Source organism: Gracilinanus agilis, chromosome 6 (genome assembly GCF_016433145.1).
Source record: "Gracilinanus agilis isolate LMUSP501 chromosome 6, AgileGrace, whole genome shotgun sequence".
Classification (NCBI taxonomy): Eukaryota; Metazoa; Chordata; class Mammalia; order Didelphimorphia; family Didelphidae; genus Gracilinanus; species Gracilinanus agilis.
This window is the reverse complement of record NC_058135.1, coordinates 240729671-240757518: the sequence shown is the minus strand read 5'-3', so window position 1 is coordinate 240757518 and position 27848 is coordinate 240729671. Positions and strand designations below refer to the sequence as shown.

Below are 27848 nucleotides of genomic sequence, written 5' to 3'. Positions count from 1 at the left end.
CAACAAGGAAGCAGCCAAATCACATGACAGGAGTGCAAGATGGCAGAGGGCAGTTCAGGTATACTACCACACATAGGATGGCCCAGAGAAGGGCTAACAGCACATAAGAAGCCCACATAAGCATTGCACAGAATAAGTCATGACAGTCTACAGACTGCAGTGATGCAGGGAACACCCCTAGTAACGAAATCCACTGAAATATTATGATGAATTGTGATATCATCTGCCTATTTTAAGCCATATCTGGTCTAAGATTAATTATAACTTTCTGTTCTAGAAAATAATTTATATGCATTGGGTTGCTTTGAATTTGTACATATATGGACTTCTGTTTACTTAAATAAAATCCACAAAGGGAATGCCAAATCAGGTAGTCCATCGTTGTTATCTAATGAAAATATCCAGTAGATAAAAAAGCAATTATTTTAGTCACAATAGAATTAAGCTCTTGAAATCTTAATTCATCCCATGAAAAGGCCAGGAGTACCATAAAAGAAAAGTAAATAGAGGAAAGTGGCAAGAGGAAAAATTTAATAAATTTTGAAGCACTCTCCATTTTAAAGTGGGAAAGTAGACAACGTGTTCCTGCTTTGTCCTAACTTGTTCAAAAGCTGAAATTCCAGAAGGAGTAATTTAAAATATTCCTAATTCTCCCCAAATAAGCTTTAGATAACTACACAAAAGAACAAGGTCTTTTAAATACATCAGTGGGGTAGGGGAGTAAAAAATGACACTTCCAAATAGAAATGGGGGCCACAAAAATATGCATAAGACAAGGATTTCTGTGGTCCAATTACATTTTAATCTGATTTGGGCCAAATTTGGGAGTGTTGTGGTCCTCAATGCAGATTGTATGTTTGTCATCTCTACCCTATATACTTGTGAACCTCTTAACTTTACCCTGATTAGTATGATAGTGACCAAAATGGGAAGATATACTCCTTGAAGACAAAGACTATAATATCATTTTCTATATATATCATGGTTCCCCAGAACTTAGCACAGTGTCTGATATCATAACAGCCACTTAACAAATGCTTATTCATTCATTTCATTCACCAATGTACTCTCTAATCAATGAACTCCAAACTGTGAGAGCTTATTTTATTTCCAAAGCCATATTAATTTAAATAGCAAAATGTTCACAATTTAGGGTGGGCAGAGAAACCTCTCATTAAATTAAATATTCCCTTCAGATCCTGACATTTAAAAAAAATTAAAGGGAAGCAAAGAATGCCCATCAAGAGATTAAGTTCTATGATAATCTATGTGGTACACTTTAATTCCTAGGCTGTTCACAAATATAGAGGAATTTAAAAGACATGTCAAATTTAAAATAGAATATTGTAGTAAAGAATTATATTTACCTCATCTTCAATGTCAATAAATGTACTCATATCTAGCTCTTCTGGGAAAGTCATCCGGTCATTTAATTTAATCCTGTGCATGGTGGTATAATCAAAGTCAAACCTTTTCAACTGTAGGGTCAGCAGATATGGGAAATGCAAAAAACGAAGGCCCTGAAAAAAACCTCACTGTTAAATATTGAATATTATTTCAAGTAACCAATATCATGAAACTGATCAAGTGGTACTTACCTTCCGTGCATCACACTTCTTCTTACACCGCTCACAAAAGTATTGATTGGGACCATCAAGGATCTCTGGCTGTATAAATGCATGTAATGCTTCTTCCTAGTGAAAGAAATATATTCTTTTATAGTTGTTACTTTAAAGAAATGTGTTAATGACTAGGGCCTGAACAGACATCACAATTTAAAAGATTTTTAAAAGTAGGATGGTCAGAAACTTAGATACCTAAGAGGCAGAAAGAAAAGTATTAGGAAATGGTAAGAAAAGATAAGTTCCACCTAGAAATAAGTGGTCATGTATTGAACTAGCAACATATTTCATTCAGCATCAGAAATATCCACAAGGTCTCATCTGCTTCCCTATTTTTAAAAAAGTCCCTGTTATTTTGCACATCACATTTAGTAATTTATCATTTTTTGTATAACTCATTAGGAAATGTGGTATTTTGCTAACTTACCAACCGCAGTTCTCATTCCTTTGATTTTAAAAGAATTATTTCTCTCTGAAGCATTGGTAATTCTTTCAGTATTTCATATTATGCACAATTAATCCAGAACAAAGGGAGATGTTTGGCTATATTTTATATATATATATATATATATATGTACACACACACACCCAACCTCATTCTTCTTGGAGAATGTTATTGATGTTTCAATATGGTAGGTATCAAATGATAGATTTTCAGTACTAAAATGTTTGCCCATAATCACATATTTTAGTAAAAACAAAAACAAAAATAAAAAACCAGTTGTGTCCTATTATCAATGCAATGTGAAATATTTGAAAAACTTATTACAAGAGTTTCCATTATTTAAAACTTACTGCAAGACTGTTTCTTACTCAAAAGAAGTAACAGGTTTTCTTTCCTCAGTTTTGTATCCTTAAGAAAAAAGCAGACCACTTGAGTCAATTCTCAACATTTATAATTTTTCCAGTTTTCTAAAAGATATAGCCCATTTAACACAAAAAGTGAATTTGGCTTCATGATCTCTGCCTGGGAGAGGTAGTAGTAAGCAATAAATAAATGCTTTTATCTAAACTCAAAGTCCATCTGAAGTCATCTGTTTCCCTACAGTATTAAAGCAGAAATACCAATGGACAAATGCATATTAATAAGATATCAATTGAAAGAAAATTGGGTCACTAATACAAACATGTTATCTTCAAAGAAATTTCTCTTGAATGGAAAAAGTTGTTCCTCAAAAGGAGAATAAAAGGGTGTGTGGTCTGATAGAATAGACTCACCAATTGCAAACTGGCTGGCACACAGCTTATAAGATTACTATCTAAATGTTGTTGTTTGATGGATCCCACTTTGGGAAGAGATCAAGGATATGAGAAGGTATTCAAAAGGCCTCCAAATTCATCCCTTTTCCCTCCATTTCTTTCTCAGAACACAGGGAAGCACTAAGAACAAATAACAAAACACATGTTTGCAGGTTTGTTTTTTTAAAGCCCCTGCTTTTCCCCCCCACAATCAAGAGTTCTGCTAGTAGTCATGAGACTTTTTTCAAATTATTTCCCCTAAAGCATTTTTCAATTGAAAAGAATGCCAAAGTTTATATAAAAGACTACAGAAAAGAAGCGAAAGTAGTTATCACTTAAATAAGAAAGATACTTCCCAGATAATTTACGAATAAGAAGGAGTTCTGGAAAAATGGTAGCCTTTCATAGGGCTTACTGTTGACCAATGATAGCTATTCATCAACTGTATGAGGTGTTGAATTATTGGTTTCAGAACAAAGGTAATGACAATTGAACAGTAATTCTTCTAAAATTTTTGCATGAGAAACTGCTCAACAGCATGCCTGCTACACTAGTAGCCTCCAGAGTTGAAATACAAGGCATCTGCCCACTGGATTCTTCAAGTTTTAACTAAATATTTTCTTAGCTATGGTAAGAAGTTTACTTGTTTTATAATTTACTTCAAAGCGGTAAAAATTATAATGAGTAGTAATGGTAATAGTAGTTCATGCTATTTTAGGCTCTCATAAATTTACTATAGCCACTCATTCAACTTCTGTAAATTATCTAGTTTTCCATATTATATATTCTCTAAAAATATTACAAAATAAAGTTTAGACCAGAAACTTTTGGAAACAAGTAAAACCATTTAGAAGCTAGCCACACTACAAAATACAATAAAAATTTAGATTCATTCACTCATCCAACCAACAAATAAATGATAAAAATGATGGACAAAAGTGGTAATGTAAATTTATGTAAACTTAGTGTGATGTGCAAGTCAACAAAGGACCATACCTAAATATATTTTATGCATTAAAATAAAAGTGATATCCCTATGGACTGTCAAATACTGAATGAAATATTATGAAAAATGTAGCACTGTTACCATTAAGAATTCCACTGCTTACCAAAGGCCTATAATAATTGCTTTCTTCAACTTTACATGTTTACTTGTGCTAATAAAATTCACAAAAATTATGTATTAAACTTCTGACAAAGTTTCAAATTTATATATATCTCTATTTTTTTTTATCACTTTCCTCTCTTTTGGCAGGAAAAAAAAGGCATTATACCGTAGGGCTTTTTTCCTCACAAAGGTTGCAGAATGAGCCAGAATACCAGCATCCTTTTGGAAGTGGGTATTCTCAAAGCCCTAATCAGAGGTTAGAGGAGAAATGTAAAGTTAGAATCTCCATATTTTTCCATCCACAGAAAAGAGAGCATTGGCTATGCCTATTTTATAGGAAAAAAAAAAAAGAAACAAATACAGGTAAGTGATTTGTCCAAGGTACATTATCCTCTCTGAAAATTACTGTCCTAGATATTTACTTTTGTGTGTAGAGTAAATATTTTATTCCACTTCTTTAATTCAACATACTTGAAATAATTTTATTTTTTTGACAAAAAAATAGCAACAAACTTATAGGAATAATGGATAATTTTTCCAATATAAAAAAGTTTGACATTAATTATTTTATTAGCTAGTCTTGGAACAAACTCTAGTTTTAAACAGTCATATTGTTATAACATGTTATCTTTGAATATTATTTTTCAAAGTAACACACTAATCAGCAAATTATTTATTAAGTACCAACTATGTACCAAACACTGTGCTAGCTAGGGATAAAAAGAAAACCGTTCCTGCCCTTAAGGAGCTTTTATACATTCACTTATTTATTTTATTTTTTGGGCAAAGGAAGACAAACTGTACACAATATAATTACATAAAAATAGACACAAACTTATTTTAAAGGAGAGTTACTAATAGTTGGGGGAAACAGAAAAGGCCTCATATAGGGCATGGTATTCCAGTGGAGCTCTGAGGGAAACTAGGAATTGGAAAATGTAGAAGTAAAGAAGGAGTCTTCAAAAGACATGTATTTTGTCTTCTAGGTAATCTCCACATGGCTTTGTGTGGAAACATCAACTCTCTTCATTGGCCTTCAATATGAGTAGCAGTAAAAAAAAAAAAAAAAAAAAAAAGCATGCTGTACAAGGAGACTAGTTAAGTTTGGGGATACAAGTGTAGAAAACAAAGTCTTTCTCTAAGCAAAGTTCTCTGTAGGGTAGGGCTAAAGCTGAAACCAGTCTCATCAATACCACTCACTAACCAACTAAGCTAAAAGCCAAATTGTTTAATTACATGTACATTAATGGACCACTGTATTTAGGGGATGGATTGTGTCCATTTTTTTAACCTCCATAGCATCTAGCAGTATTAAGCACATAGGTACTCAATAAAACTCCATCTTATCAATCCTCCATTGAAACAATGGAGAAAATGTAAAAGAACACAAATTAATTTGGGGATCAAAAATCTTACTTTTTTTGTATGATCTGTTTTTTTTTCACAATGATAAAGATCATTAAGCTTATATATCAGTAAAATGTAAGCTCCTTGAGAACAGCTATTTTTTTGCCTTTGCCTCCCTACAGTCTACCACAGTGCCTAACGAGACTTTAAAACTTCAAAGACTTATAATTGTGGATAATCACTCTACTGACAAAGATCACAAATGTTCTCTAACTTCACAGTGAACTTCAAGAATAACTATGGCTTTCTCTGACTTGGCTAGACTCATCCTTAGACAGACAGCCCATCTCTGGGCCCATACTTAAAGTCTTTCCAGCTTGGTAGGATCTGTCAGTTTGTGATAAGTTGGCTTGACTTTTAAGGAAGAACAAAGGGATCAATTCCAAGTACTAATGTAATATCAAAGATTTTAGTGGACTACCTTGCACAGAGCAAACATTTAATGACTCTTGAACTGAATTTGTTGAATCTACAAAAATTAAACTTAACTTGGTTTAGATATATGACCTCAATATTTCAAGCTTTTTCTAGATTATGAACCATCAAACAGACAATTCTATCACAATGGATTTTGTTTCCTAATTTATTGGAAGGTGCTTTCACAAACAAAAAACATCTAATCTTTCAGGTTTTGTATATGTCATTTAATTTATCATCTAATAACTAATTATTGAAATTTATTTATAAGCAAACATGGATGGAAACATATGAAAGTCACAATTTGTGTTATAAAGACGAGCTCAATTATTAATAGGAAAAAGTAAAATCTGAAATAAATTTAGTGCCTACGCTACAATTTGTTTGACAGTTGTGACAAATTTCCATTTCTGATCTTACTAAAATTAAATTTATTTTATACAACTAATACAAAATTAAATTTCTTTTGTTAGTTTACACACACTGACATTACATTACACATATACACCCAAAAATTACTGAAGGGAAAGAGACTATCTAATCTAATAATCTTTTTACCATTTTACATTTTAAAAACTGACATTAGAGGAAAATCATTAGAATATTCTAATAGGAAAAAACCTGCTAAATTAGTTTCTCCAATATTTCAAAGAAAAATAACCTAGAACCAGAAGTGTATTTAAGAAAAATGGACATATGTGATAGCTGGAACACCAGAAAAAATATTTCTATAAGATTTTTTTTATTTCAACAAGTTCTATAATCCTCTAACACTAAAAGAGAATGAAGATTTACAGATATTATACTGATAAATTAGGGGAACGTCAAATCAATTCATGTTTTAACCTTCAATTTGCATTCTGCTGGAGGACCTCTGAATTACTTAGAATTTTGAGGTATAAAGAAAGTTTACATAAATCTTAAGATTTATGTCAAATATCAGGTTACTTTAAATATTTATGCATTTAAATGACACAGACCATATTTTGCAATAAATAAAAATATAAAATAAGAAAAGTAGATAACACATAATAGGATAAAAGCACTGAATTTCACTAATGAAGTTAGGAAACTAATTAAGATTATACAGTATAAGATTATATAGCATAATTCAAAGTGAAGACATATTTTTAATATTTTAAAGAGAATTTTATAAGTACTCTACAAAGTATCTCTAATAAGAAATTACATTCTTAAATGTGCATTATACTAGAAAAGTACACAATGGCAAGCAGTGATATAACCCTAACTTTAGACACTATATAATGACAACTCATGCTGACTCAAAACACTAAATTCTAGTTTCAAACTTCATAAAATAATGGGAAATCACTTACCTCTAACTAGAGTTCTTTGAAGGTAGTATCCTCCTTAGAACCCCTATCTTGGGTAGTTTCGCCTGCTGCAATTTCCCTCAGGAGATACTAGCAAAGTCTAATAAGTTTTAGGTTCCCTTCTGCAAGCCCTATTAGCGCATGTGTGTAAACCTGCTTACATACTGCTTCATAGCTGTGATTTCCAATTCCCAATGAATCACCACCACCATCGCCACCACCACCACCACCACCACATCACCATTATCATCATCTGTGGATCAATGGAGGATACTACCTTCAGAGAATTCCACTTAGAAACAGGCGATTTTTCCCTTCTCCAAAAGCAAGTATCCTCCATATCTCTCCACTGCTGAAATCTACAGAGCTAAAAGAATATCTACTAAGAAGGCAAACAAGCAGGATAACCAACTGGTATAGTAACCAAAAGATTTAGCCAAGCTATCTTACTTACCAACATAATGTTCAACTATGCAAATGTCCAAAAGTCAAAATAGTAAGACTAAAAGATACTTTTACTAAATCCCAGTAAATCCAAAATAACAAGAAACATGAAAAACTGTTTCATAAAAACCAGAGGATATTATTTAGTAGGGAAATTGGAGAAAAAAGATCTGGATTGCTTGTTTTGGACTAGATATCTGGAATTACCTTCCATACTGTAGCTCTTTTTACTAGGAAAATAATAACAACAATAACAAATGTGTAAATATTTTTAAATTTTCTTATTGATTTCCTAATATCTTTTAATAGAATAATTGATTTTTTTTGTCTTTTTTCTCATTTCTTGTACTTGAGTACATATAATCACTTAATTTTTTCATTTTTTGCAATGCTATAATTTTAATATATATATAATTGCTGTAATATTACTGCTTACTCACAAGGTTTAGACTCCAAGAACTTGCCATATATTGTTAAATGTTATGGGACTGTGATTAATGCTTCTGTCTACTTCCAGGAGAAGGGAACACATGAGCCATTAATGGTGCTAAGGAAAGCACAAGGTCATGAAGACCGACCGACAAATCCAATGGGATTCTGAGAACATCTGCACAGTGCCAAGGAGCACAAGGTTAAAGAGATCATATATATACAGGTGGGATTGAGGTACTCCCACGTCAACACTGAGGACTTGAACTCAGTGTAAGAATCGAAGCTGCGACGCTTAACATATGTTAAGACGTAGGACTCTCCGAACTACACTGCCAGTCAGGTACCGCAGGTTGGCTATTACCTGGCTCACCCATATATTCCTGAGAGTAAAGGGAATGACAGACGCTTCCCTTGCATTTAAATCTGGTCCTTTTTTCTCTCTTATAGAATGGCAACTTCCTGTAGTCTTAGCTGCAAATGGGTAAGTGCAGTATTACTGCATTGTATCCTACAGACTAGTAGGATGGAAATTATAATTGATTAGACCCTAATACAAGGGCCTGTTATATTTTATTTTGTTTTCTTCAAAAATTTTTTATGTACATAACTTTTGATATTTGATTTTGATTTTAATGCCTTTCTTTTTCAAAAGCTTCAATTTTCTTCTATTGATTTTTATATTTTTTCTTTCTTTTTTTCTTTTGAATTGACTCATACAACCCCATGACTCAACTGTATATATTGAGCTGATCTGGGTATTTCTTTCTAAATACCCACGTCAGGGGGGATTGTATTTTTATAAAATCCAAGATTAATCGTATTTTTATTATATCCAAGATTTAATTTTTGGTTTTGTTTGAGAAAATTCTCAGGGAAAGAAACTTGCTGATTCCTTAATCCAGAGAATGAACTGTTTGCAGAGAGATGCCTGAAGAACCTACATTTAATCAAGAGATCCAGAATGAACTTTGGGTTGCAATTGATTGAACTGATGGGGTTTGTTGCATCAAGTGATCCAGAACGAACTTTGGGTACTAATGAATGGACTGATGGGTTTTGAACAGATACTTTAATTGTACATGATGTGCCGATTGGGGACTGCCCCCAATTGGTTTCTTGTCAACGCGCTTAGCAAAACATTGGTTTTGCTTTCTCTCTTTTCCATTTCCCTCTTATCTCTAACTATTGTAGTTAGAAGGACCTTTGTGGTAGAAGATGTTTGTGTAACATGATCACTTGGGGTGACTAGGCACCCAATATGATCATCAGGGGGGATTGTGTAAATAGAATTAGCTCGATCCCATTAATAGTCAAAAATCTACTCATCCCAGGCGTGCTAATGATGTCACTCCCACCTCCCTTAGTGGGGAGGGGAGATGAGTTAACCACACGTGACAATAAGTAACAAATCAAGAATAAGGGACTGCCCTTTGGGCAGTCCAAATCAATGTAGAAACTGCCATTTGTCCATTAAGACACGATCGATCTCTTTAAGTAAGTTAGTGAACTTCCTGTGGGGGCAGTTGCCGTCTCGAACTGGAAGAAGAAGCATTTCCTGAGACCACAGACAGATTACGCTCTATATTGTCACGTGGGTAAGTTAGGTTGACTTCCTTGGCCTAGCTGGGCCAATTCTAACCTCTGCCTATCTGGCTGTTGGGCCCTGTGGCTTACAGCTTCATTTATTTTAGCCTTCTAACCTCCCTTTTCTCTTTATTCCTACTTTTATCTACCTGATTGTAAATAAACTCTTCAACCCGATGCTGACTTGGGTCTGATTTAATTACGGAATCAACCTAAATTGTTGATTCCTGGCGGCCACATATTTTTAATATATATCTATAATACCTAAATTTTCCCTCTTACACAAAGCTTATGGCTTTGAAGTTCTTATATACTATGCAACATATTCAATAGATTTTTAGTATTTTAGCTATCTGAATGACTAAAAGTCAGTTAGCCACAAAGGGAAATGTAAATATCAAATAATGAAAGAGATTCAAATAGTAGTTTGTAGGGTTCCCAAATCTTCTCTTCTACTTGTAAATCAGGAGTAAGGGGCAGGTCTTCCATCAACCACTTTCTCCGGAATAATGTTTTTTAACTTCTTAACTCAATTCTGGGCATCCCTAAATAAGGTGATAAGCAGCCTGGAATTACTTGTAGAGATTTTGCCTAGTAGCCTCCTTAAAGAATAACTTATTCTAAGGGAAAGACAAGGAAATAGTACTGGCTTGGCAATTCTGGAAATTTGTCAGGCTCTCTGTCAAAGTCCATCTGTGGAGGATATCAATCTTGTATTGAAACCACACCTATAGGGCAAAGAACCTTCAAACCAACACCCTTATAGCTGATCTAAATCAAATTCTGGCTAAAGGTTATAAAATAAAAATTTGTACTGAGATTGTATTCTATGTAAGGATGTACTGCTAAAGATTTTCACCCACTTTACATACTAGGAATGTATATATTTCCAAGCTACCAGTAAGAACTGTCAACAAGAATAAAGGTATACCTCTGAATATACTGATGTCTTCCTGACCACTTTACTGTTTGTATCACACATTCTGATACATAATCATATGCATTTTTTCCATAATTTTTTAGCTTGTATCCAGTGGAGGAAGCATATAAGTCCATTGGGGGATACAAGATATTATTTGACTTTGGTGTGCTCTTCAGCACCACAGATATGTAGGTGCTTAAAAAATACTAGAAATGTATTTTAAATGTAGTCAATGAATAACAATACAATACAAACCCTTAAGATATTAGTCCTATTATTCCAAAAATCACTACTTTTTTTGCACATTATATTTTACTTGGGAATTCACATTTGTGCTTCTAAGCCACATCTTTTTAAAGAGTTTTATTTCACATCTGTTCCTACTCACTTTAAGTAAAAGGGTAATCCCTATTGTAACAAATTAAAAGTAAAATTGAACTAAGGATGAAACATATATTTGGCTTACTCTTCTAAATAAGTATAATTTTACTATAACTATTTTAAGGAATATTTATTAAATTAGAAAAAAATCTTTAATAATATAAAAATTTTAGGATAATTCCCAAATTAAAACTGCACTCATAGCCTGGAACAATAGAAATTATCTATAGAGCTGGATATCACTCAAAAACAGACCACTATCAAATTCAAATACAGTCAACACTTTTGACACACACACACACAAAAAAAGCAGGGCTAATTTTCTGAGTAGGCTTCCAAAAGGAAATATCTAGGCAAATGTGGAATAGGAATAGAAATAAGTAAATTCTCAAACCTCCTTCTCTTGGTTCTACCTTTTCAACAATCTTCCTTCATCTTCCCCAGCCCTAAATTTTCAATTCTATTCCTTCTCCTGACCTTTACTTTGGAGGAGGTAGTAAAAACCAGAAGGTTAAGAAAAATTAAGTAAGTACTAGAAATAGATACAAAAAAGAAATAGATCTAGAATCCCCAAATTAGATAATCCATACCTGATTATCAAGTTGAAAAAAGTGTATGATCATATTTACCATTTTTGTACAGGCATAATTTGTGGTTTTCATTTAAATTAAGTTTTAAAAAGAAAGAATAATATTTTCTGAAAATTTAGCCAGTCTCCACAAGCAAAAATGTGTCAAACTGGAGAGGGAGGAGGAAAAGTGATGGAGGGAACCTCCTAATGTTTAACAAAACAAATTATAATGTGACATAGATAATGTTAATTTGTGGTTCTCTAGATCAATATGTGGCCCAAAGGAATCTTTCTATTTAAGTTTGACACCCCAGTAACCCTATGCCTCGGCCTCCATTTCTTTGTCTTTGGTGTCTAAAATTCTTTCCAATCCTTTAAATATAACCTCGGATGCTTCCTCGAGGAATCCTTTCCCAATCCTCATGGTCAGTTGGGATCTTCCCTTGGGCATTGGGTAGCTCTCTCAAGACCTATTATAGTGTTCTTAGTAGACACTTAAATATTTGTATGTGATTTTATAGATAGTGATGGTAAAATGAGGGATAGCATTGAATACGAAGCGGAAATTTTTTTCCTTGGTGTCACAGACGTAGGGAACTATTAAAGATTAATTTTTTCTCATCAACAAGGAAGTGACATGATGAAAATATTATTAAAGGAAAATTTTGCATCAGTATTCAGTTTTTATTTTAAGGTAGCTACACCATGAAAGGAGTGAGGCTAGTTGAGAAGCTATCCAGATATGAGGTGATAAATGCCTCCACTGAAATGGTGGTCATGGAAATGAAGAGGAAGAGATGAACTGGTCATTTTAAATAAATAAGACTTAATCATTATGTATGTACCAACAAATTAGAATTTTTTTAAAGAGATAAGAAGGCCTAGGTATTTAGCTTAGTGGAAAGGATAAAAACCCAAATTATTTCCTTTACTCTAAAGGACTAAAGTAGACTTAAGTACCTTAAAAGAAGTATTGAAATAAAGTACATTATATTTTACTATACAATAGACCCCCTTAATCATGGAGAAATACATTCCAAGACCCTTGGTGCCTAAAACAGTAGATAGTACTTGCTTTAAACTTTTAACCCTTGGGTTAACTTTACTGAATAGTACTGTTCTCTCTCTCCCTGATCCTGCTCCTTGGCTCAGTGCCCTGAGGCTTCCCCCTCTCCTTACCCCCCTCCCCCAAAAAATAATAACCAAAAAACCCTCCAAGTGAAAGCAGAAATGACACACAGAGAGATAGCTGCACAGAGAGGAGATCTTTGCCCATTCCACCCACTTGAAGCCTCTGACCTGCCCAGCCTGCCTGTCCATCTTTAGCAAAAGCCCTTTCCTGCCTCCTTCCTTCCCTGGAATGATTATAAGAAACCATAGGTAAGAGGACTACTGTACTGCCTTTTCTAGAGGTGGGAACAGTTTAGGAGTCAACTCTAATGAGACGGCTTCATAGAAGTTATGGATCAAATATCTTAAATGATGAAGAAATGAGTAGAATAAAACATAGTGCCAAGGATTCTGGCCAAGATAACTCAAATAATAGTAGTACCACTTAATGAAAATGAGGTAGAAAAATTCATTTTGAGGTAAGTTGAATCTTTATTAGCATTAGGATTGCAGATGGAGATCTTCCTTAGATTAGAAATTTAAGAATCTGAGACTCAAGCTTTGTTGAGAAATTCTGAGCATGTAAGAAAATAAAGATTCTCCAAAATTATTTTTTTTAATTGACCTCTTTTGTTTTTTATATGACAGTCATTTCCTGATAGATCCTTTCACATAACAAAAAGAATAATGAAAAATGGAATTGACTCTTAGTATTTTCATTGGCATGATTATAGTCATTTTTCATATTACATTCATATTTCTACTTTCTTCAATCTTAATCACTTCATAGGATTCTTTCCATATTGAGATAAATTATTTCTTTTATAGGAGCCATTCTTATGCTTGGCTTACTCTTGTTTTTATGCTTTTATGTGTAGTCCTTATTTCATTCCTTCAGAACTTGTGAAATGAAATTTTGTTTATCTCTATAAAACACAAATATATAATTATTTCTTATTGTTAATGCAAATGTATTTATTGAATAATTTAAAAATATTCAAATATCTCACTTCCGTAGGTGGGAATTTGAGGAATCTGAAGAAGATCCTGTGACAAGCATTCCATACCAGCTTCAGAGACTCTTTGTTTTATTACAAACCAGCAAAAAGAGAGCAATTGAAACAACTGATGTTACGAGGAGCTTTGGATGGGATAGTAGTGAAGGTAATTAGTTTTCTTGTTAGTTGTACTACACTGTTATAAATTATTATCAGTATTATAGGAAAAGGTAATTGCTTGGCTTAGCCCTGCTTATAGTATTGGAAATGTACAATGCTTAATATTAAAATGTAGGTTAATCATATTCCTTTTATATCTTAGTCTTTCACTGTAATCTTTCTTTGGTGCCTCAGTAAGACACGATGATGACCCTGGGTTCTTGAATATTCTGACAGATTTAATGCTAGCAGATCCTATTAAGCCAGAAATGTTTTTAGAGTGATCCCAATGTGTGTAGTCTGAAAACCATCTAGGAGTCTGGAGAAGGATGGCCACCAGGTGGCCTTTTTGGGGATGTGGATGGGTGGCCATAACTCTTGGAGATGGTCTTGTTCGTTCGGGAAGTGGGCTGGGGGAATGAAGGAAAAGAATGAGATGTGAACTGCTAATCCACATAAAGGAAATCACAAATCCCCTTGAAGTCTACTTTAGTATCTTGCTTTAGTATCTATTTAGTATCTACTTTAGTACCTAGCTCTTTATCAATTCAGAAAGCTTATTTGAAATGTAAAAGTACCAAAAAGAAAATGTTTTCATCAGCCCAAGCATTTTTACACTTACTTGATCATGGCTTCTAATTGTGAAACATTTGCTTATGTCAGATACATCTAAATTGATAATTGCCTTTTTAAATAAATTTAAGTTTCCTCTTGTGACAGCTTGGCAGCAACATGATGTACAAGAACTTTGTAGAGTCATGTTTGATGCATTGGAACAGAAGTGGAAGCAAACAGAGCAGGTAACATACATTTTAAACTTGGGAGTGCTGGATAATTTTCTTTGGGTCAATTATTACCTAAAAAGTTATTTTTGTTTTTTTGTCATAATGTAAAAGCATCAGTAGGAGCTTTCATTTATTCGTTGAGTTAATGATTGTTCTGGATTTTGAATATTATTATATTTTATAGTACTTATTGAATTTTTAATTCTGTAATCTATAATATTACAAATATACTTATCAATCAGTAGGCATTTATTATGCACATAATGTGTCCCAGATACTGTGCTAGGTACCGAGGATACAAGTACAAGGATTAAAATGTTCCTTCTAACCAAGGAGCTTATGTTCTAATTTCAGAGCTAGCAAGCACAATGTAAATGTGTTCAGCATAAATAGAAAGTAAATCCATGTAGATGCAAAGTGGCTAAATACAGGGTGATTTGGGAGGGAAGGCATTCACAGTTGGTGGGATCCCAATCTGCATTCATGCTAAGACCTCTATTGATTTTCTCCTGTCTGCAGCTGATTTGGCATAGTTGTTTACAGGTTGTCATCTCTGTTTGGCTATGAACTCTTGGAAGCAATGACTGTCTTTTAGCTTGCTTTGTATCCCCAGTGTCTGGCACCTAGGCACTTAATACAGATTTATTGACTGACTGACAGAAAGAAAATGGTACTTGAGTTGTATTTTTTAAAAAAAGAAAGTGGGGAATGCATTCTAGCCATGGGAAATAGCTATTATATCCTAATCTGGAACTTAAGAATTTTAGAGCTATAAGAGAAATTAGTTGTCAAGTTCAAACCACTCTTTTTTACATATATATGAACAAAGTAAAAAAGTAGAATGTATTTGGTACTTTTGGGGGAAATCATGTTTTAGTGGAAAGAGCACTGGACTTGATTGTCAGCTCTGACACTAACTATATGACTCAAGACAAACCATTTAATCTTTTAAACCTATTTTTTTGTCTGAAATGAGAAGAGTAACAGTTTGCTTCCTGTCTTACAGGGTTGTTGTAAGAAAAGTATTTTCTGAAGCTTAAAACACCATGGAAATTTGAAATGTGATTGATCTTTGTCTCCCATAGGGCTTTACACACATATAAAAGCTTCCCAATAAATGTAACAAATAAATGTATATTATTCCAGCTACTTAACAAGAATCCAAAAAATAAACAAACTCAAACCCTAAAAAAGGGATTCTCTCTTAGAGGGTTGAAGGTAGATAAGATATAAACATATGAGACAACTTTAATAATGAAAGACAATGTACAATTAAGTGTCAAATTAATATAGCAAAATAGTTGCTATAAATTTTAGTGATGAATATTAGTTAGTGTGACTTGTCTGGTTGGAGAATGCCTCATAGAAGAAGTAGGGCCAAGCTTGGTCTTATTTTAATGAGAGGAGAGGGAAAGGTATTCCAATTTCAGGGGCCAGGGATTGGGGGCAGGTGTAGAACTAAGTAGAGAGAATATGGGAGATGAGACAGAATGAACTACGGTTTATATTCTGGACTTAACTTGCTATGCCTAAGGGGCAGGAGCTAGGCAGTGGGCTTGACTGAAATCAAGAATTTCATAGAATCTCAGAGTTGGAAAGGAATTAAGACATCATCTAATCCAATAAACTAAATAGTATTTTTCTCTATAACATCCCTGACAAGTGGTTATCCAAGCTTCCCTTGAAGACCTCTAGTCTAACACCTATCTTCCAAGAAGGGAATTCACCTGTTCCTTAGGCAGCCCATTCTACTTTTTAGAAAATTATAATTATTTAGGAAATTTCACCTAACATCAAGCCAAAATCTGCCTGCTTCTGAAGCTTTTCTTCATTGGGCCTTATTTTGTAACCCAAAAGTAAGCAGAATAAATTTAATCCCAGCTGTTAGAGGTAAAATGAGTAAGTAAAGTAAGATCAGGTTAATCTGTAAAGGATCTTAGAAGTCAACAAGAGCAAATTTTTTAGATGATGCTTTCGGTTCAGAGAGAATTTTTCCTTACCTCAGTCCCAGGAGATACAAATTTTGATGCTAGAAAAATTGTATTTCAAAGAGGTTAAGTGACTTGCCCATCCATGGTCACATAGCTTGTAAATGTCAGAATTAAAAGCAAGACCCTCTTGCTAGGAAGGCCCTTACTCCTCTTGGGTGGGCTGTAGTAGCCACACCCAGGGAGCTTATAATCCTCTAGTACCCAGAGAAAGATAAGGCACCCAATAGGTACTTGTAACCTGCTCAACCATTTCACTGGTCTGTCCCTACAGTATAGTGATTCTGTTGAGCTCTATAAAGAAGATAGCATAAATTTTGGAAATATTTATATAGAAAAGGACATTACCCTATTGATGCTTTGCTTTGTTTACCATGAAAACTTGGATTAGATTTAAAAGGAGAGCGAAAAGAAGGGACTGGATGTAAGTTATGTTGTGTGGGTAATATTGACAAAATTTGCCAACTATTTAGATATATAGGGTTGAGGGAGGATGAAGAGTCAAGGATACCTCTGAACTTGCAAGTCTTTACCTTAAAATCCCTAATAAAGCACGTAGAGTCTGTTGAGAGTACCTGGACATACTTGTGCCTTTCGCCTAAAGTGAGTTAATAATTAATTCACAGTCATAGTAGATTAAAGTTTAAAAATTTTTTAAAGAAACAAAAAGAACAACTAACCACATACTCACCTCAGGTATCATTTGATACATAAATACACAAAACCTTCCTTTGTCCTCCCAGTTGTTAGTTCTCTTTCTTTTCTTGAATTGTCTTGTATTTACTTGTCTGTGTACATGCTAAAAAAGTTTTGCATGAGAAATTAAGGGAAAATTTAATTAGATCTAAAATTATCTTATCACTTTTTTCTCAATTAGTTCTTTTCCTAGTGCTATCATTCCAATTAAGAACAATAGGGCACACTTACTGGGAGAGGAAGGCAGGAACCAGGACAGGAGGAATTAGAAAGAGCTAAAATTAAAAAGTTGAAAATTAAGAGATCTCTCAAATCCTTTCTCCAAAGGGTCGTTCTGAAATTAAATGCGCAATGGTCAAAAAGCACAAAGCACACCTGTAGAAAAATCACATTTGGGGAAAATTGGCTTTCTTTGGGGGAGAGGGGGCTTTCTCTTAAATAGAAATATATATAAATATATACATTATAAATTCTTGCCTTCTGTCTTTGAATTAATAGTAAATATCAGTTCCATGGCAGAAGAGCGGTAAGGGATAGGCAAATGAGGTTAAGTGACTTGCCCTAGATCACACAACTAGGAAGTATCTGAGGCTAGATTTGAACCTAAAAACTCCTAACTCCAGGACTAGAGCTCTATCTAATCTGCTACCTAACTGCCCCTTAAATGGGATATTTTAAAGAAACTTTTTTATAGAAGATTATATAATTGTGTTCTTTATAATGTATTTGTTATGGAATATTTTCATCTTTGCTTATGACTTTATGAGATAAGTTTGGAGGGGAGAGATGAATAGTATTGAGTAATTAAAAATGAAAGGAATTTTTTAATCTTATAATTATGACTCCAGTCTCCTAGCATAATAATGACATGCCTTTTAGTTGTGATGGTTAGTAATTTTTGGAATGTGCTGTTTGAATAATGTGATTACAGGTTTTACTTAAGTTCATTTTAATAGGTTTATATATTTTGGTAGGCTGAGATTAAAAAATTGAACTCTTTAAACTATTTCATACTATTAATAAAAATAAGTTTTAAATATATTTTCCCATAAGATCCCAAAATTTTTAAGTTTTCCAGAACTTTATTTTTAATAACTAAATTGAGGGGGTTTTGGGAAGCATTTTATAAGGAATGTGAATGCTCCTCTGATATCAAGTATTTTTATAATAATTCTTAGTGAACATTTTTAAAGATATAATTATTCTTCTTCTAGGCTGATCTTATAAATGAACTGTATCAAGGGAAGCTGAAGGACTACGTGAGGTGTCTGGAATGTGGTTATGAGGGCTGGAGAATCGACACATATCTTGACATTCCATTGGTCATCCGACCTTATGGCTCCAGCCAGGCATTTGCTAGTGTGGTGTGTACCTTTCAGCTGACTGCTTGTGTATCCATACACAGAATACATAATAGCACAGTGGTATAATTTATTTTAAGGTAAGTATCATCCTAGATACTCCCTCTTGGGTTGTTAGTCATTCTGCAGTTAAGCTAGCAAGATCTAAAAGATTTTTGACCCTTCAGTGAGTCCTAATAGTGCATGTATATAAAGGAAAAGAAATGCCAATGTACTGCCTCATGGCTAAGGGTTTTACTCTTTCTGATGGGAAATAAGATTGGTTTCATTGTCCTTTTTAATCTTACCAATCCATTTATGAATGCTTTCTTGATGAGCCCTTTCTATGTTGAAAGGTAATTTGTTTGCAGGGGAGGCGGGAATTGGAACTTAGAAAATTGAAACTTACACATTTTTGCTTGTGGAGACTGGCTAAATTTTCAGAAAATATCATTCTTTCTTTTTAAAACTTAATTTAAATGAAAACCACAAATTATGCCTGTACAAAAATGGTAAATATGATCATACACTTTTTTCAACTTGATAATCAGGTATGAATTATCTAATTTGGGGATTCTAGATCTATTTCTTTTTTGTATCTTTCTAGTAGCTACCTAATTTTTCTTAACCTTCTGGTTTTTACTATCTCCTCCAAAGTAAAGGTCAGGAGAAGGAATAGAATTGAAAATTTAGGGCTGGGGAAGATGAAGGAAGATTGTTGAAAAGGTAGAATCAAGAGAAGGAGGTTTGAGAATTTACTTATTTCTATTCCTATTCCACATTTGCCTAGATATTACCTATTGGAAGCCTACTCAGAAAATTAGCCCTGGCTTTTTTGTGTGTCAAGTGTTGTCTGTATTTGAATTTGATAGTGGTCTGTTTTTGAGTGATATCCAGCTCTATAGATAATTTCTATTGTTCCAGGCTATGAGTGCAGTTTTAATTTGGGAATTATCCTAAAATTTTTATATTTATTAAAGATTTTTTCTAATTTAATAAATATTTAAAAATTTTAAAATATATTTGGCTTTCTAAAAATGCAATTTTCTTATTTAATTTGTGAAGTAGCTGTGACATGTTAAAGTTAAGCTAAAATAGATTTTTTTGTTCACATGGATTTAAGTGTCATTTTGATCTAAATATAAACATATTTCTAAATTTTCTCCTTTTAGAAAATAATAGTTTTTGAGATTTCTCCATTAAATTACTTTTCCCTCTAATCTTTTATAGTGTCAATTTCTTAAAATATATCTAAGAAATTATATCTGAGAAATGTCCAGGTTTTTTTTTAGTGATAAATGAAAGGCAATATGTTATTAGTTGAAAGAAGACTGTATTTGGAGTCAGAAGACTAGGGTTCAAATCTCAGGCTATACTATCATCAACATAGTCACTTATCCCATGTACATCCTAGTTTCTATATCCATCAAATGTGAACAATGCGTGCTCTGAAAAAAGCACTGTATAAGCCTTAAAGTAATACAAAAGTATGAATTATTTAAAATGTGAAAAAGTAAATTTAATTTAGTTGCTAAAATACTTACTTATATAATGCATTCCTGAATTCAGGAGTCATGAAAAGTGTTTGCAGAAGGCTGTTCAAATAGCAAGTCATTGCTTGATTTACTAATCCCACATATCCTTTAAAAAGATAACAAAAGCATATAATACAATTCAATATTTAAAATATTTAAAATAAAAGTCAGTAAGGAAGACAACATATTTGGCATTTGTAAGCGTATTTACTTAGAACAAAAGTAAAAGGTTAATATTACTTAATTTGTAACTATAACAATTTCTCTGGATCTTATTCAAGTATCTATTTTCACAAGTATGCCTATACAATTTTCATCTCTGACTATAAACTCCACAACAGCATGTCAAATTGCTCAATAAGTAATAGCATCCAATATAGTATTTATTAGGTATCTCAAAAGGATGCAAAACAAGTTTTTAATACTAATGAAATTTGAACTGTTTCACTGATATGAAAACAATTTTCTTCAAATTTAGATTACAAGGATATTATAGATTCAAAAGAAATTCATTTAAAGAGTTTTATTAGCAAGCATAGCAAGCATTCTCTGAGATTTAAGTTCTTCATGTGCAGGATAAAGGGCTGGGTACAGACAGTCTTAAAAGGTCCCTTTCTGGCCTTAATATCTTTTAAGATGGAGTCTATAAGAAAGGTTTTAAAAAAAACATTGAGCAAAGGCTAGACTCACTAGCATAAGTAAAACGTCTTCCAAGGCGACTACTTTGCAAAAATAAGTCATATGAATGTATGAGTTCTGGTGTTTTTGTCTTAAAAATCACATGTTACAGATATACTTCATATAAAGACCTCCTTTAAGAAAAAACAAAAACCATAAAAAGCCTTAACTTAAAAAGCATTTCCCAGAATCCCTAAATGGGATATGAGAAAAAGGTTCTAGGGAAGTTTTTTAGAGAGGAATCCCAAGCTTAAGGTATTGAAGAGATCAAAGAGAAAGTAATTGGATCAGATGTGAGTTATCAGATCTTCTATCAAATATTAAAGAATTCTAACAGCCTGTATTGAGGAAACTTCACTATATAAACTGTTCTGTTTCACTACCTCAAATGACAGACCATCATGTAGTATGTTTTATTGTGGGCTTTGTTTTATTGAAGGAATTCTTTTTTTTTAACTTTTTTTTTTTTTTTAAAACTTAACTTCTATGTATTGGCTCATAGGTGGAGGAGTGGTAAGGGTGGGCAATGGGGGTCAAGTGACTTGCCCAGGGTCACACAGCTGGGAAGTGTCTGAGGCCGGCTTTGAACCTAGGACCTCCCGTCTCTAGGCCTGACTCTCAATTCACTAAGCTACCCAGCTGCCCCTATTAAAAGTGATTCTTGATATCAAATGCCATTAGATTTTAAGAATTTTTTTCATAAAATGCATCACGTCAATAAGACAAGCATATAACTTGTTAATGGGAAAATAACTCAAAAGTGTAGAATTCTTCTCAATTTTAATTATTAATCAGAGTAAAAATAAAATCATAACATAATAAAACAAAACAGTCACTAAGTTATTTTTAAATTGCAGTGTCTAAACAAAAGTATGCTTTGTTTAAAATTAGGTACATAAATGATTCAATTCCTGAATAAAAGAGAGCAAATAATATGAACAGACATGTCTGAAAAATATGTGGGAAAAAGAAAAAATACCAAAAGTTGGCATTAAAAAAAGTGAAATTGTTTATTTCACTGTGATTAGATAATACTCCAAGAAAGTTAAAACCCAGTAAAAGTCCTATGTTCTTTAAAAGAGATGGTGACTCAAATGAACTACATTAGTGAAAATCAAAGAAATTCCCTCCAATCAAATAAGAGAATTAATTCCCAAACTCTAAGAATACATTCAAAGTCAGTTCATTTACAAAAGGTATGTCTTATTTATTAAAAAGTGTTCAATACTTTTGATTCTAGTTACTTTCACTGCTGAGGAGTGTGTGTGTGTGTGGGGGGGAGACAGACAAAGGGAAGTTATAGGGAATCCTAGAATATTGTAATAGAAAAAAGCAATGGAGTAGGTGATATAGTCCAAGGGAATGACTGGGCCAAAGAAGTCTTTAGAAATTGTATGTTGATTTGAATAATGACTTAGGTGCTGCAAATAGAGCTTAACTTTAGAGCTCATGTATGCCCTAAACACAGACTGAGTGCCTACTGAGGGTGTCCCATTTATTCTTCTCCTCTTTTCTCAATTGCCACTATTCTACAATATATGCCCAGCCCTTGATTCTCAGTTGCTTTTATTCTATTCTAAAATTCTAGGCCTTCATTCTCCTTCCTTTCAATCCCAAATTCCATTACCAAGTTTTCCAGTTTTCCAAAGTAAAAGTTAGCTAATGTGAAAAATTCTTCCTAATAATAAAAGAAGGCTACAAAAGTTCCCAGAGGGTACTTTTCTCTAGTCTCTTGGCTGGATGTGCACATTTTAACAAGGGTCTCTGTAAGCAAATTATTATTTGGATTTCATATTGTATTATCTAAAAGTTATATAAATTAAATATATGCTTAGTATAAAGGTGGTACATTTTCCCCCCTGCCACATATGTTGGTATATAACCTTCTTAAGAGTTGCCTTATGAGGTTATAACTAGTTAACATTCCCAATTTGAAGCTCAGCTTTGCCATTTACTTTCTTAGGCAAGACAAAACTTCTCTGGGTTTAGTTTCTTCATCTATCAAAGGAAAATATTAAATTAGATAATATCTAATGTCACTCCAATTTCTAAAATTATAATTCTCCTATAAAAATGAATCAATATGAAAAGAACATCTTACCGGTTTCTGATTTATTCAAGATAGAAGAATATGAGTAGCTTTGACTGACATAATCACTGGTGGAGCCTACAGAACCTTCTCTTGGGAGGGGACCAATAAACCTATCTTGCACACTGTCATCTACTGCACTGGAGTCCTCCTAAAAGTCAATGTAACAAATATTTAATGAACAAATTTAATGACTGCAATTTTTAAAACTACACAAGCTATAAAAAATGCTGTCAATTACTAAACTTTACAGAATGATTTTAAAGTCAGTAAATAAAATAATAGCTGAATATTTACATTTAGGCCAACTTTTGAATATCATTTCCTAAGACTTTTTTATAACATAAGCAGTGTAAACAATACTTTGATGTCCATTTCATAGTATCAGAAGCACTCTGATGTCAGAGTGGTGCAGAAGTGATCCTGGTTTCTTGAAGGCTATACCACTGAGGAACAAGGCTCTGTTACATCCTACCAAAATACAATAGTTTTAAATGTGAACCAAGTGATGGCTCTTTAAATCTGGAAATGTTCATGGCCAGGTTAGTTACAGGATCTTAAAATTATTTTAGCCAAGGCAATTCATGAAGATTATCAACAAAGTTTAAAAAAACCAATAAATTTTGATCAAGAGAAGTTCTAATACCAATATAATTATCTATCACTTAAAAACTGAAACATACAGGTTTCTAGTTTGTGCTTTTATGACATATTGTTGGTCATATTTCTGATTTTTCAGGATCCCAAGATTAAATATTTGGAGCAGGTATTTTAATGGTTATATAATCTAGCTCTTTCATTTTACAGATGAAGAAAACAGGTTGCCCAAGGTCACAAAGGCAGACATGGGAAGAGCCAGCATTCAATCCCAGGTCCTCTTTTCAAATTTAGCATTCTTTCAAGTATACCATGCTGCTTCTTACATTTATTTGTAGGTAAAATTTTTTGGTCAGGGCAGTTAGGCAGCAGAAATGGAAAGAGTACCAGGCCTGGAGTTGGGACATCCTGGATTCAAATCAGGCCTTAAAAACAATTCCTAGCTGAGTGACCCTGGGCAAGTCACTTCACCCCAAATAAGTAGCCCTTACTGCTCTTCTAAATTGGAATCAATATTCAGTATCCATTCCATGACAGAAGATAAAGATTTAAAAATGCTTATTTGGTGAAAAATGGAAACCTTCAAGTATATATAATCTGTACTATTTATGATGAAGTTTTCAGGACAAAAATGTGTCCCAACAGAGGAGATAATGGAACAAAAAGCTAATCTAAGGCTTTTTAGGAATCACTACCCCTGCCCTCAACCTACCCAAATGAATTTATAACAAGTCAAAATCAAACAGAGAAAAGCATCCAAGTATTTAAGAGAAACAACTAAATGGATTTTTGGGGAGCACCGCTATATATCTAAGCAGTAGAGGGTGAGGACATGCAGGTTACAGTAAATTGTTGCTTTACCGATAGTATCTGAGGCTGTTCACCATCTTTATCTGTCAAATGAAGAAAGTTTTTCTTCCCAGGTTCAAAGTTAGTATCAAGAAGAGATTTGTCACTGGTGTGATCTAAAGAAGCCTAAAGAACATAAAATAACATCTAAAATCATTTTTAAAATTTTCAATTATAGTAATAAATCATTACAATTACCATATAAATAAATAAATAATGTCTTTACTAGATTTGAAAACTGGTTCTTTTGAAACCAGTTCAGTAAAATTCTTTTAATTCTGGCCTGAAATTAGCTATCTATTCACCCTTACACCTAGATGGTTAAGCACTCTTGACAATAAGTACTTCATGAGCCAGCAGCTATCCCAGGTAAAAATAAAAGTTACGCTAGATGATTTCTAAGATAATCTTTTAGCTTTAAATCCAATGATTCCATGATTTACACCATTAATACTAGAAGACTTCCATGAAACAGTTCCTAAGAAAAGTTACTTTGGTCACGGAATTTTATAGACTAGATTTAGGAAAGACAAAAACTGTAAGAGAAAAAAATGCTAAGACTCAAACAAGAAAATCTAATTATAGTTATTCCTATACTTTCCAAGATACATGCCAAAATATAAACCAGTACTCATTTGGTTTCCATCAAAAGGAACTAAACATAATTTTGTACATTTGAGAACACAAAAGAAAGTTTATCACATCTAGACACATTATTTCCTATTTAAGAAATTCACTATATATGAGATAAGTCATAATATGTGATAATATGTGTTAAAATAAAAAGCAACATCTAGTTTTCCTCTGTTCTTGCTTATTGGCGGGGGGGGGGGGGGGGAGGTGGAAGCAGTGGAAGAATAGCTTTTTGAAGATATTTAAAGATTTAAGTGGGTAGTTTTCCAAAAATCAATTATGTGGGATTCACCATCAATTAAGCAGTATCTGGATATGAAATCAGATGCCCTGGATTCAAGATGCAGCTTAATACTGGCCTTGGAGTCGGGATCTGGGTTCAAAGAATATACCAGACACTTATTAATGTAAAACATTATAGAAAATGATTAGAATCCTAGTTGTCATTTAGTAGCTGTATCTTTTCAGTTCTATCATTTGCAAAATGAGAAAAAGGTAAAGTGTGATGATCTCTTTCAGCTTTCATGCTCTGTATTTACATAATACTTGCATTATCTATCTCACAGGATTAGTGTGAAGATTCAATGAGATAATATATGTAAAAGACTGTTAAGTACCATATAAGACTTTTTCTTTTTAAGGCACAAGCTTCTGCCTACTTTTAGTCCCAATTATAACGGTCATTAGAGACCTAAGAAAGGTAATACCTCCCCTTCAAGCAAGATGACTTTTACATTCTAGCTCAGATTGTAATTTTTCATTTCTGATCGCTCCTAGAAAGGCATGGTTCTTTTCTGACTGGGTCCCACATTCATTCATTCAGTCTGAAGTCAATACTGTTTCTTTGAAAGTCACCTGAAGGTCTAACTCCCTGAGCCTCTCTTAGACTGTGCTCAGAGAAAATCCTCTCACTTTAATCAGTCCCTCCCTATTAACTATTTTGTCCTTTTTTATCCTCTGCTTTTGGTACTATTTCAAATTGATTCTCCCCACCTTTATATTCTCAGTTTGCTCATTCTGGGTTCTAACTACTTTTGAACCCAGGTTCTCTAAAATCTTTCACTCATTTCCCCACCCACCAACTTTAGCCTACCTAAATTGCAGAGTTCATGCTGACATATCAGCACATTAAAACTTCATTAAACCCACAAGTCCTGCCACTGTTCTTTCTCTCTGAATACATGCATACTCAAAACTTCACTTTTACATTTTATTCCTGTTCACTAATCTATGGTACCATAACACAGTCTAACCATCCCATCAATCTGCTATAGTATATAACTTATCAGGCAAATTTAATCAATGCTACCTTTGAATTTTCTTTAAATATTTCTACCAGAGTAGGGTTTGTGGAACCATTTGTGTACTGCAAACATGACATGGGAAAAAATGGGATTTACAGAAACAAATCTGTTGAGGAAAAGATGTTTTATTTTTGAATAGAAATAAAAAGGGGTTCAATTCCTCGGTTTCATAAAGGGATGGGAAGATTGGGAAAATTAAAACTAGATTTGAATTTTTTAAAAAAGTAACTCATTTTTACAATGCTTTTAAGATTTAAAATACTCTTTTACTCACAATATTATTGCCTGCAAAGGTTACAATATTATTATTCCCATTTAAGTATACTTCAATTCTTTATTATGTATGGCCAGCTAAGAACAGATATTCAAGGAAAAGAAAAGATGATGAAGCAAATGAAATGTTGGCATATTCCCATTTAAAATCTTTTCTATTATATTAAAATTTTGTTTAAAACATTATTAAAGAGGGGGGAAGCATAGCTTCTTTAAGAATAGGTCAATGAAGAAAAGTTGTAAAGTTCTCAGAAGCTGTGGAGATTAAAGTGTAAGTCTATGCAAATATTGCAACAGTGAAGAAGTATAAAAGCAAGAGATGGTGAAAGTATTCCATATTGGAAAAACAATAATCAGAGGGGAAAAGAAGTTGAAAATGTCACAGAGAGCAAAGGCATAAAATGGACCTTGGAGAATAATCCTTTGAAGAGCTAAAATAAACAGGGCAAGCTGCTCATCATAGGCTTCTGGTGAATGAATGGGGAGCAGGGATGGTAAAGTTAATGCTTTTACTTCTGAGCAAGCAGAAGGTAAAGATATCTAGCAGGCAGTTGGAAATTCAGAATTAGAGCTCAGAATAAAGGTAGCAAATGAGACAAATTTGAGAGAGAGAAGATACCTGAAGATAGCATCTTGAGGAACACCCATACTCTGGATCAGGAAGAAGAGAAAGAAGTGAAGGGAAGTAGGTGAAAAATTAAGACAATCAATGAAAAGAGTATTTAAAAGGCTGAAAGAGAATCAAATGATATGTAGACTAAATAGAAGTCACTGGTAACTGTCTGGTAACCTTAGAAGAATTTTAGTAGAATATTAGAATAAAAATCATGTTACAAAGGGGTTAAGAAATGAAAAAGGTAATAAGAAAATGAAAGCAGCAAACTTGGACAACTCTTTCAGTAATTTTGATGACAAAAAGAAGGAACATAAAAAGAAGGAACAAAATAAAACAGGAATTTGAGGAAGTGAGTCGAAGTCTTTGTTGGCTTTTTAGGTTTGTTTTGCTTTTAAAGGACGAGGCAATACAAAGATACAAGATTGGGTAAGAACAGATCAGATTGAATGACAAGGTGGAAAAGGATAATATTGGTAAGGAAGAGAATTTCCTCTTCCTCTAAGGCAGGAAGGAAAGAACTCAATTTAGTTCAATATATTTTTTAAGAATTTACTATATGGAAGGCATCATACTAAAATTTTAGGAAAAAAAGAAAAAAAACTAATTTTTACCCTCAAGTAACTTAGGGGGAACAGAATATAAACCCAAGTAAATACCAAGTACATATAATGTAATATGATACCTGACACAGAGCAGGTACTTAATAAATGTATTTAGATTTACTCATTATGAAGTCA

General features: G+C 33.2%; 1 protein-coding gene and 1 long non-coding RNA gene across 2 annotated transcripts in view; one reads left to right on the top strand and one right to left on the bottom strand.

Moving 5' to 3' along the window:
• Positions 1 to 22988, bottom strand: part of USP47 (ubiquitin specific peptidase 47) — a 59216-nt gene extending 36228 nt beyond the window's left edge. The window contains exons 1-6 of the mRNA XM_044681828.1: positions 22852 to 22988; positions 20082 to 20178; positions 17013 to 17044; positions 7289 to 7380; positions 1599 to 1694; positions 1368 to 1520 (exon numbers count right to left, since the gene is read on the bottom strand). Coding sequence (XP_044537763.1) covers positions 1368 to 1520; positions 1599 to 1694; positions 7289 to 7380; positions 17013 to 17044; positions 20082 to 20152 — 444 coding nt within the window. The 5' untranslated portion in view covers positions 20153 to 20178; positions 22852 to 22988. The remainder of the gene's footprint in view (positions 1 to 1367; positions 1521 to 1598; positions 1695 to 7288; positions 7381 to 17012; positions 17045 to 20081; positions 20179 to 22851) is intronic.
• Positions 13642 to 18592, top strand: LOC123252960. The gene is made up of 3 exons (XR_006506531.1): positions 13642 to 13735; positions 14449 to 14528; positions 18412 to 18592. It is a non-coding gene; the product is annotated as an uncharacterized LOC123252960 (long non-coding RNA).
• Positions 22989 to 27848: the final 4860 nt, after the last annotated feature.